Below are 12,820 nucleotides of genomic sequence, written 5' to 3'. Positions count from 1 at the left end.
AGTGAGGGAGAGAAAGGATCTTTCTGAGGTGATGGAAACATTTTATAATCTTGATGGGGTGTGAATTATATTGGTGTATGCATTTTTCAAAATGGATACTGTACACTTAAGGTCCATGCATTTCACTATATGTAAATTATATTAATTAAAAATGTATTATACAATGCTCTTTTCACAAACTTGGACAAAATACAATAAGGAAACTTCATAAGTTTACTGGTATCCTGGTTTCACAGATAGAAATTACATTGAAATCCATATATTTTCTCTCTCTCTTTTTTTTGCTGAGGAAGATTTGCCCTGAGCTAACACTGCTGCCAATCTTCCTCTTTTTGTATGTGAGCCACCACCACAGCATGGTCACTGACAGATGAGTGGCGTAGGACAGTGCCCAGGAACTGAACGTGGGCCATCAAAGCAGAGTGCATCAAACTTAACCACTAGGCCACCAGGGCTGGCCCAAACTGCATATATTTTCTATTTCCTTCCCCACTTGGCAAGTAACTCTTATTCCTATGATATTCTTGCCATGGTTCATCAGAGAGAGAACAACTTGAGTGTATTACAAAAGCTAAAACACACCCCCATGCATACACACCAATTATATTAAATAATCACTAAAGTTTCTTTGACCTGCTTAGATTATACAAAAGCAGAATGCTTGCTGTTTGTTAAAAAACTTTGCCCTCTCTGGACCCAGAAAGCAAAGAATATTACCTAATGCCATACTTCTACTTAAATTATCTCGGAAGGAGCTTATAATTGTAGAAAAGTTATGATCTAATCTTTCTTAAAGCAATAATCAAGACATTTGTCACGCCTGTACATTTTAACAAACCCTAGCGTATTTGCCAGTCACCTTGAAAGACGTGGATAATTGTCCATGGCAGTTATTAATAACTCCTATAAAACATATTTGAGGAAGAATAACAGTGAAATTCTTATCTTAGAGTATTTATGGGGTTTTCATTCATGCTACTTTTACTCCCTACCAGTACAGATGATCCAGAATTAACAGCAATGTTTTCTCATTAGGTATCAAAATATCTGCTCCCTACCACAATGAAAATGGCTTTAAGTTTTTTCTGTTTATACATATTATAAATACTAATTGAAAATGAAAATCAAAAAAGAGATTAAAAATGTAGAACTTAAAAATCACCTGAATTTCATCATCCTGATATAACCACCACCACCATTTTGATGATAATTCAGTTTAACTCTCTATGCACACACTCACATAGACACATATTTTATGTGAGCAGAATATCATACATGTTGTTTTCTAATGGGAATAACTTTTAAAAATAATTGTTTTCTCTTTTTCCTCCTGCATCTCTTCTCTTAAATAACCAATGCCAACAACCAGATGTATATCCTTTCGAACCTTTATCTGGGCTCACTGCGTCAAATACAAATATACATATGCACATACATACATATTGGTGAGGGAGGGAGAGTCATTATTCAGGTAACAATAGTAGGATCTTATTGTAGATGCTACTCTGCATCTTTTCTCATTTTACAGTGGAAATCCCTCCAAGTCAACTGGTATGAAACAAGTTCATTTTATTTAAATGGCTGACAATATTCTATGAAAAATATATTCTAGCATTCCCCTGTAGATAGATATTCCTTTTATTTCCTGAGCCAGAACCACCCAGCTGAGGCACTCTCAGATTCTTAACCCTCAGTAACAGTGTGAAATAATAAATGCTTGTTGTTTTTACCCTCTAAGTTTTGGGGTAATTTGTTACATAGCAATAGATGACTAATACAGTATTCAAGGCCAAAAGAAATATTAACAGTACCATTTATTAAGTAGTTAGGTCCAAGTATGTCCTGACAATTTAGTAGTCATTTGAAAAAATAACAGACATATATTAAAAGAAAAATATTTGTATTTCTACCTACCCTACTCATAACCCAACATGAGCTTTAAAGAGAAGTGTTTAGGGTTCATTCACTCTGGGGTGCCAGTCTCAAAACATGCTATATACATCCTAGCACCCGTGCATACACTTATAGTCCTTCCTCATTCTGGGAAAGGCAAGCAGTAGCTGTGAGGCTTCAAGTTTGATTTCCACTCCTCTCTAGATAAACTGTACCATTACCTTCCTTATCTGCTTAAACTGCATATACTAAACATAATTAAAATTTCTTACTGACAGAGGGCAAGCACTGTGAGCATCAAACAGTATCCTAACAACAGTGACACCTTAGATCTGCGGAGTCTAATACATAGCCACTAGCCACCTGGGGCTATTTAATCTAACTTAATTAAAATTAAATAAAATTAACAATTGCATTCCTCATTTACACTAGCTTCATTTCAAGTGTTCAATAGTCAGCTGTGGCTAGCAGTCACCGTATCATACAGTGCAGATTACAGAATATTTTCATCACTAAAGAAAGTTTATTAGACGACACTATCCTAGAGGGTATTGAAATACTAAAAACCCCCTAAATGTCATACTTTTGTTTTTCTATTTGTTACTTAGATTTTTCTGTCTTCTCCCTCATGACACTTTGTCAGTTGTCAGCTTGCTGTTACTGTGCCTATCTTTTACAGCTATGCCCTGCCATGCACAAAGCTGCTTCCAGTTGCTAAAACCTGAAGAAATAATTAGAAGAAATAATTAACCAAATAGAATAACATTATATCCAAAGTAGATTCTAGGAAAGGCGCTTGGGATCTAAAATTTCATCACAATGATTTTGATTTTTCAGAGTCTTCTTGTCCTTTCTTTCTGATTCTCAGACCTGTGCAAGACATGGTAAACGAATTGTTAGTTATGGTACAGTCACTCCTCATTATTCATGGATTCCGTATTTGCAAATTCACCTATTTACTAAAACTTACTTGTGACACCAAAATCAATACTTGCAGTCATTCCCAGACACGTACAGAGCAGCAAAAAGTTTGAGTTGCCTGATGCACACTCTCTCAGCTGAGGTCAAACAAGGGACACCATGCCTTCTTGTTTTACTTCTTATATTATAAATAAGTTATCCTTTTCATGGTCTATGTGGTGCCACATTTTTTATATTTCTGCGCTTTCTGCTGGTGATTTTGCTGTCTAAAATGGTCCCCAAGTATAGTGCTGAAGTGCTGTTTAGTGTTTCTAAATGCAAGAAGGCCATGTGCCTTATGGAGAAAATAGAGGTGTTAGCTAATCTTTGCTCAGGCATAACTTATAGTGCTATTGGCTACGAGTTCAATGCTAATGAATAAACAATACATATAAAATAAGTTGTCTTTAAACAGAAACACACACAAAACAAGGTTATTTACTGATTGGTTAACAAAAATGTTGTGACCAGACCCTCACTGGAACCTAACTAACTCTGTGAGTTACAGTGAAAGATCCACCAGACTGGCAAAATCTAAAAATCAACCAGAGAGGTGATGAGGAGAATAAAATGCACAGCAACTTTCATATACTGCCAGTGAGACAATAAAGTCTACAGTCATTTTGTAAAACAGTTTGCAATACCAGATATAAGTTGAACATACATATAGCTTATGATCCAGTAATTCTATTCCAAGGTATATACCCTGAAGAAACTCTTATACATGTGTATCAGGATACAAGATACAAGAATGTTCATAGCACCCTGTTCATAATTAGCAAAAAAATACAAAAGCCTATCAACTGTAAAATGGATAAATCCATTTTGGCATACTCATACAGTGAAATACTAAACAGCAGTGAAAATTAAACTACAATTATACTGAGCCACATTAACAAATACCATGTTAAGCAAAAAAAAAAAAGAAAGTCATAGAAGATTTATAATGAGTGATTCAATCAGTATTATATTTATATAAAGTCAAAGCCAGACAAAACTTAAATCACAGGATATTTATAAATATATACATACATAATACTGTGAGAAAATGCTTAACAAAATATGAAATAATAGTTACTGGGGTGAAGATAGAGGATCAGACGTAAGATGGGGACCACAGGAGGCTTCAAAAGGTTGAGATTGTTTTCCATTTCTAAAGATGATTGATGAGGAAACAGGTATTTGTTTTATTATTTTTTATATTGTACAGTAGTACCCCCTTATCCACAAGGGGATAAGTTCCAAGACCCCCCCCAGTGGATGCCTGAAACCACAGAGAGTACCAAACCCTAAATATACTGTGTTTTTTTCCTACACATACATATTCAAGGTGCAAGAGCAAACTAAGCACAAATTTCTTTTTCCTTCTTCACAATTTCACAGATAGAAGATTTGTTCTTACCACAGATCTTAGTCACCACAGCTATGATTTTTTTCTTTCCTTATTACGTCTAAAACTTTCACCTTTTCATTTACAGGAAGCACTTTACAGCTTCTCTTTGGCATATCCGAATTGCCAGCATCACCATTCTTGCACTTTAGGGCCGTTATTAAGTGAAATGAGGGTTACTTGAACACAAGCACTGTGATACTGTGACAGTCAATCAATGTGAAAACCAAGAGGGCTACTAAATAACTAAGGGGCAGTAGGATACACAATGTAGATATGCTGGACAAAGGGATAATTCATGTCCTTGGCAGGATGGTGTGAGATTTCATCATGCTACTCAAAATGGTGTACAATTTAAAACTTACGGGTTATTTACTTCTAGAATTTTTCCATATAATATTTCTGGACTGCAGTTGACCATGGGTAACTGAAACCATGGAAAGCAAAACCGTGGATTAGGGGCAACTACTGTATACGTAAGTGGTGAATATATATTCTTTGGATGTATATTTTGCAATGAAACATTTACACACCAAGTGATCCAAAAAGGTATGCAAACAGTAAAAAACCAATATAAAAGTCAAAATAAGTACAGAGACTAGGTTTCCAAGAATCACACTAGAATAAAAACTAAAACTTTCTTTACCCACCTGCTTTACCTATCAGAGCATTCATTTTATGAAGGATAAGCGTTAATGCTGAAAGTGTATAACTGAAAAAATGATTTTTTAATTCAGATGACCTGAGACACAACTTGTCAAGAAAAGATTTTAGCTACTGGTCCTGACATCATCTAAATATATTACTTTAGTAAAATAACAAAATATATTAAGTTTATTTTCCCTAAAAGGCAGTCATTGAGTCACTGAGTCAAAGTTCAATTTACAAACATTTCCTTAAACATTTACAGAATGACTTGAAGTGCAGAAGTCACAAACTCTGCTCAGATCAGTACTCAGATAAGTTACTGCTTAGAACAGTAACAGCACCGTAACCAGTTCTTTTTAGTTAACATTTTCCTCAAAAGGTGTCAAAACATTTACTTTTGCATCATTAGTAATCCAGAGAAAATATAAAGTAGATTTTAAATGTTCTGGTAGACAAGTAAAAAGTCTACGTTTCATCAAATTCGACACTGCATTTGCCTATGAAATAAAAAATCTTCCAAAATTTGAACCAAAAAAGAACAAGAAATGAAAATTTACCTCACAATTTCAAAGACTGAATAAACTATTAACGGATTCCAGATAAGCAGTATCAATTAAGTGCCTATTTAAATTTTGACTTCTAAATGGTATCAGGCGCTATACACAATCTCACCTGGGGAGGATAGTTGCTCTCTGAAGACCACCTTGAAGATTGGTCATTTGGTTTATCCACTAAAATGTTCCTGAAATAAAGAAGAGGAAATTATAACAATTAATTTAAAGAATATATGAACATGAATAAACAAAAAGAGGAATAATCTAGCAGATGATGAAACTATAAAGTTATATAATATCTGGAACTTGAACAAGAGAAAATGAAACAGAATAAGAAACACAGGAAATATCTAGTACATATAAGATTTTAAAATATGATAAAGGTAGCATTTCAAACAATTGAGAAAAGCAAGAAAAATATAGTTCTACTTCACACCAAGTGACAAAATGAATTATAAATGTATTTAGGAATTTAAGGTAAAAACAAAGCTATAAAATACCTAATAATAAAATAAAATAACATATGTATATAATACATCCAATTATATTATATTGTTATATATCACATATATATGTATTTTATATAACATTACATATATACATTCATATATAATTATATTATTATTAATAATAATAATTTATATATATATATATATATATATATAAAAAATCAAGCTTTGGATCAAGAAAGTTTTTTAAATTCAGCACCAAAAGCAGAACTGTGGGTGAAAAAAGGAACAGATATAAGTAACTTTGGAAGATGATGCTTTCACTGGAAACTCTAAAGGTAAAGACAAACGAAACCATACATAAACCCTGTACTTTATTTGATAAAGCTGTTTTTCATAGGGATATGGGTTAATTCTGAAACAATTTACATGTACACTGGGGTTGAACCATAAGTAAATGGATGGTAAATGGTGGAAGCCAAGCTTCTCAATTTGGAGTGGAAACTTACAGAAAATCAAGGGGAAGGAGGTTAGAATGAACCCAGTGGTACTGGACTAGAGTCAGAGCCATCAGTGTGAACTGATATTTAACTTAATATAGACATAGATAAATGGATTCAGAAGTAATTATAGAGATGTGTGTGTGCATTCACACACACACATAGTATTCCTAGCTGTGTTCACTAACGGACTAAAAGCAGTGACACTCCAGTAGCAATGAGCACACCCAGAACCCAGATCTTGGTTTCTACATACCACAGTCCAACAAAAGGAAACAGGGATTCTTGGGGAAGTAGCTGATTCTAGGGTTGGGGCAGGGAATTCAGAAGATAAGACTGGAGCATCTTGTAGTACTCAAAAAAACCACAGAAGAATAGCAGCATGTCAAAGGGACAGAGGAGCCAACATGAAAGAACTGAATGGCCAAAGCTGAAATAATTTAAACAAAATAAATAATGTAATATTAGATTATAACCCAAAGTATAAAATAAATATCCATGAGTCCATACTATAAAAGCCCCAGTCTAACTGTAATAAATATCAGACAAACTCAAATTGAGGAACATTCAACAAAAAAATATGACCAGTACTCCTCAAAACTCTCAAAATAAAGAAAAACGAGACTGAAAGACTTGTCACAGACCAGTGAGACATGACAACTACATGTGATGGTATCTTGGATGGGATCCTGGATCAGAAAGAGGACATTAATGGGAAAACTACTGAAATCCAAATAAAATGTGGAGTTTATGTAACAGTAATGTATCAGTGTTGGTATTTTAGTTGTGACAAATGTACCATGGTAATGCAATAGAAGAAATTAGGTGAGGGGCATATGGGAACTCTGTACTATCTCTGTAACTTTTCTGTAAGTCTAAAATCATTCTAAAATAAAAAGATATTTTTAAACAGTTAGATCTATACCTGGCACAGAGAAGGTACTTAATAAATGTCAAATAGATGTGTGAATGAATTATTTTTTAAAAAGCAGAACTATAAGGAAAAGAATTGCCTTTACATACACGTCTCACAAAGGTAAAACATCCATATATAAAATGACCTCAAACAAAATTAAAAGGCAAACAGCCAACTAGAAAAATAAAGGCAATGTAAAACATAAAAGGTTAATTGAAATTTGAATATTTAAAGAGCACTTAAACACAAATATTCCATATGAAATGGACAAAACCCAAATGTTCAAAATTAATAATAACCAAAAACTGGATATTAAAACAAAGATATATGTTATCCCTATAAAAGTGGGCCCACACCCTCAAAAACATGTTTTAATCATAACCTCAGTTGTTGGCCAGAGCTGGTAAAAGGGCACTCTCATATTTTGCTGGAGGAATGCACATTGATACAACTTTTCAAGAGAGAATTTTAATATAATACCTATCAAAAACATTTCAAATGTGCATATTAAGCAAAAATGATGATGATGACAACCAGGACAAGAGCAATGACAATGCTAGCATCTAACATTTCTGAGCTTTTATGACATTCCAGACACTGTTCTAAGTGCTTTCCATATATAAACTATTACCTTCAATGTACAGATTAAGAAACTGAGAGAGATAAGTTAATTTGCCTGAAAGTACACAACTAAAAAGTAAGGATATAAACCTTAGGCAATCTGACTCCAAAACCAACACTCTTCATCACCACATGAAAAAGCCTCAGAATTCTCCTACTTCTTGAAACTTAACCTAAAAAATGCTTACAATTCATATGACTAATAAAGAATTCATATCTAAAACATGTAAAATATTGTTTCTAATTGAGAATAAGATGAACAGTAAAATGGAGAATGAGGAGAATGCATCTCACTGAAGATCCTTAAAACAGGCAGTAAACAAGAACAACAAAAATTTCTCTAAATCCAGCGCTGGCCCCATGGCTGAGTGGTTAAGTTCGTGTGCTCCCCTTTGGCGCACCAGGTTTCAGGGGTTCGGATCCTGGGCGCTGACATGGCACCACTCCTCAGGCCATGCTGAGGTGGCGTCCCACATAGCACAACCAGAGGCACACACACCTAGAATATACAGCTATGTATTGGAGGGCTTTAGGGAGAAGAAGGAAAAAAAAAAAAGGAAGATTGGCAACAGTTGTTAGCTCAGGCGCCAATCTTAAAAAAAAAACAAAAAAAGTTGCAAAATAAATACCTTAAAAAAAAATTTCTCTAAATCCCTGTGTATTGTTTGTGTCAGGGAAAACAAATTAACATAAGAAGATATCCTTTTTCAAATTTTAAATATATAGATTCTTCCCCCGAGCACTCTCAGAATCTATCTCATAAAAATAAAATCATCAGTACATAAGGATATATGAGCCTATTTAATCCAGCATTTTTTGTAGTAGCAGGGAAATGATTAGCCAAATTACAGAACATATATATCATGGAACATCATACTGCCATTATAAAGAATACTTCAGATCTAAACCAGCTAACTTGAACAAATTTCTGCAATGTGAGATATAAAGAAGCATATATGATTCTATTGTAAAAAAAAAAACCAAACTATTATTGATATATATATTTGTATACAATTAAATTAACAAGCATATATGGTATGATCTAATTTGTACCAAATTATAGAGAACAAGCACAAATAATCCTAAAATGAAGCATAAGTACCATTAACGGCTTTTACTTATTTTCTTATATTTGTCACATTGTTCAGATTTTTATAATAAACATTATTTATGTAAACAGTAAATTACTGTAAAAAATACTATGGTTGAGATGACAAACTTTCCATGTTTATGGTAAACTGACTACATTATCATCGGATGATCAAATCAGGCTCAACTTTTCCTTCTTTTTAAAGACATGGGAGGAGACAAAGAAGCAAGTAATACAGGCTGACTGCCTCTTAAAATTTTTGAGTGACACATCATCTCCCAAAACTTAAAGTCAACAGACTTACTTATTTTGTGTGTGTGAGGAGGACTGGTCCTGAGCTAACATCTGCTGCCAATCTTCCTCTTTTTGCTTGAGGAAGATTGTCACTGGGCTAACACCTGTGCCAATCTTCCTCTATTTTATATGTGGGACATCACCACAGCATGGCTTGATGAGCAGTGTGCAGAGATGGAGCACACGAACTTAATCACTACGCCACCAGGCCGACCCCAACAGTAGATTATTTTTAATTCTCCCTCCTACATGTTCCTTCCATCAATCCATCTCCACTCTCTCCTGCAAGGCAAATGAAGAACTAGTTTCTAGCAGTGATATAAACACCAGCCCTTCATCAATGGGAACAGAGCCACTAAGGTAGCATTCCATAAAACATGTTCTTTTTATTATCCTTCCTCATATACTTCCCAAAGACCTATAAAACCTACCATCACTACTGGTATAGCTTTTCCTTCTTCTAACTCTCAGGACTAAACAACAGACATTAACCTCTCATACCAAATATGTCAGTCACGACATCAGTTCACTATCTCCTGCTTCTAAAAGAAGAAATATCTCATTCACAGCCTCCACTGAAGGGGCAATCACAGGCAGTAGTGTTTTGTACCAGTCAGTTTCCCTTACAATTACCTCAATGACAGCCGATCTAGGCTGGCTAGTGACCTATGGCAGGAGATGGGATGGGCCAGTATGAAAATAAAATTATAAAGACAAAAAACGTATAAGGAAACAGAACCAATGAAACACAAATGATTCACAGAGTAAGAATAACAGATTGAACAGAAAGAATATCCAGTCAGTAGTAAGATAAGAATGTAGCAGACATAAAATAGAAAAGACTCCAGGGAACAACAGAGAATAGAAACTGATGGCTTTTTAATTCCAGTTGCCTGAAGGCTCTGTTTCTGGTAACCAAAAGAATATCACCACAACACCCTTCTAGGTGTTCCATGACTAATTTTAACATTTTTACTATTGTCTGGAAAAACAAATAAATAGCAAGCAAAGAAGAAAGTTATAGAAGTGTATTCTATACACAATTCAGTATAGAAACTGTATGATTTAAATAATAAAGAAGATCAATCTACTAAGGTTAAGTTAAATATCTGCCATTCTAAAATATATTTAAAATGCAAATAATAACTAACAGAGAACTGGTCAAGAAGACTGATAAGGGAGATGAGTTGAGGAGTAAAATGGCTTCCTATTTTCATCAGGGTTAATTTAATTTCAAAACGTACATTTTCATTCCTACCAATGTGGGATGAAAACTGAAGGTACTAAAAATGAGCTACATGAAGTCTGTTAGACACAGACTATAAAGGCAAAGCTATGAATAACTAAATTCTTCTATTAGGACTATAAAAATTTATAGTGAAACACATGGGTAACTGAAATATGGAATACAGTGTTAACATTTTCCAAGTTATATGCCTCTTATTTTGCTTATTTTTAAAGGTACTATATCTATACATACAATCAATTAAGTGTCAGGAACAAACTTAAAAATTCATCATGAGAATATAATTTATTAGACATGTTGGATTCAATTCATCAAGTTAAAAATCTTTTTCTGATTAAACATGCTCAAACCCTAAGCTTGCTTGGCAATATATTTCAAATTGTTGCTCTTAAGAATACTTAAAATAAATATAAAAAGCAGCATTTGGGGGGAAAAAAATGGAGCATTTAACATTTTTTTCTGCTAATGGATGCTCAGGATACTTATCAGTAAATCCAGTTGATTTTAAATTGAGAGTTTTGGATACTCAAAAGCTCTCTCGAATTTTGATGTGAAGAAGTCAGTTGAGCAGAATATTTAAAAGAATGTAGAAAGATTCAACTCTGAAAGATTTTCCTTTTCACAGTTTAAAAACACCCTACAACGGACCGGTCAGTGATCAAGTGGTTAAGTTCTCGAGCTCCACTTCAGTGGCCCAGGGTTTCGCTGGTTCGGATCCTGGGCGTGGACATAGCACCGCTCCTCAGGCCATGCTGAGGTGGCATCCCACACAGCAAAACCAGAAGGACCTACAACTAGAATATACAACTATGTACTGGGGGGGCTTTGGGGAGAAGAATTAAAAAAAAAAACACCCTACTAAAACCTGTTCCCTTTTGTTAAATGATGTGAAAAAATAGATCTAGAAGAAATCAACTTCAACTAGGAATCCTAAGACCACGGAGTGTGGCCACTAATTGGATAGATAACCTCAAGCACATCACATTCTCAGGGGTTTAATACCTTTATCTACATTGTAAAGGGAAAGGTTGAAATCCTTGGTCTCAAGTTTCTTCCAGCTCTAATCAGGGCAGTTGCATTGCACAATTCTAGGAAATGCCATTCATGAGGCCATGTTAACACTCTACAATTCTATGAAAAGGCTTCACATCCCTCATTTAAGGTATCATATATAATCCTCCTCCTACAACACAGTCAATAAGAACATACAACTCAATGATTATAACAGAGCTTCCATTATGTGTGAACACTCTGCTGCGGTAACACTGTAACGGTACAAGAATGGGTACCTGTGGCCAAGGGGATTATAATCTATTTTTTAATAAATAATAAATGTATACAGCATACAACGTAGGAGACATAAAAAAGTACGCAATAAAAAACTGTAATTCAAAATGCAAAAGAGATATCAACTCAAATCAATTTTGAATATCCACAGCTCTAGAGACTTAAAGAGTACACTATAAAAATTATAGCTTTTCTAAAAATCACTTATACATACTGTAGAGGTTTAGACTCACTTCCAAATACTTCCCAATTTTCACACCAAATACTCCCCAGTTATCACACAGGAGCATGGTGAGGAGGGGGCCTATACCATAAGCTAAAGGTAATATTTAGCAAATATTTCCTGAGTCCTATATGCCCGACATTGTGCTAGGCTGTAGGAATACAGTGGTATAGAAGATAGGATCCCCACTTGTAATGCTAATGTTCAATTGAGACGTAGTAGAAAACAGTACAGTTGTAAACAAGATAATTATAGACTGATAAATGCTATAAAAGAAATAAACAGGGAGCTGAGATAGGACAGGGGAGTTCTTTTATTTGGGATAGTCAAAAAAAATCTCTGAAAAAATGCAAATTATGCTAATCAGAAGGAGACACTCACGGAAAAATGAAGAAAAAGTCAATTCTTCACAAAAGAACCAAGAAGCTCAAAATCCTAGCAATAGGAAATAATTTGACCAAGGAAATCTGAGAAGTGGGTGAAGTCAGATAATGTTCTCACAGGCTCCAAGATGAGGCAAACGCAAAGGCAAGAAATCTCTAAGGGTGCCTGAGACCATTCCAAAAAATGGTGATTTCAGACTCTAAAAGGATTTCAGAACTATGCTACAAATATTCTCTTACTTTTAGAAAGTGAGAGACCCACCCTGAAGAGAAACTGCAGGAAAAAGAAAATAAATTAAGCAAAACATAAAGAATGACAACCCCCAAAGGGGGTGGGGGAAGGGCAAAAGGGATAAAGGGGCACAG

The 12,820-nt window shown here is 34.5% G+C and overlaps 1 protein-coding gene across 20 annotated transcripts in view; it reads right to left on the bottom strand.

Moving 5' to 3' along the window:
- The window catches only part of MKLN1 (muskelin 1), a 311,721-nt gene that overhangs the window by 118,423 nt on the left and 180,478 nt on the right, over positions 1 to 12,820 (bottom strand). For 19 of the 20 annotated variants that reach the window (XM_070513561.1, XM_070513567.1, XM_070513597.1 and 16 more), the window contains one exon: positions 5,564 to 5,633. In XM_070513561.1, coding sequence (XP_070369662.1) covers positions 5,564 to 5,633 — 70 coding nt within the window. Of the gene's footprint in view, positions 1 to 5,563; positions 5,634 to 6,650; positions 6,825 to 12,820 lie in introns of all 20 variants that reach the window. The other variant, XM_070513590.1, reaches the window with a different exon arrangement.

The sequence above is a fragment of the Equus asinus genome, chromosome 1 (genome assembly GCF_041296235.1).
Source record: "Equus asinus isolate D_3611 breed Donkey chromosome 1, EquAss-T2T_v2, whole genome shotgun sequence".
In the NCBI taxonomy this organism is placed as follows: domain Eukaryota; kingdom Metazoa; phylum Chordata; class Mammalia; order Perissodactyla; family Equidae; genus Equus; species Equus asinus.
Note: the sequence above shows the minus strand (reverse complement) of the source record. Positions and strands in the feature narration are given on the sequence as shown.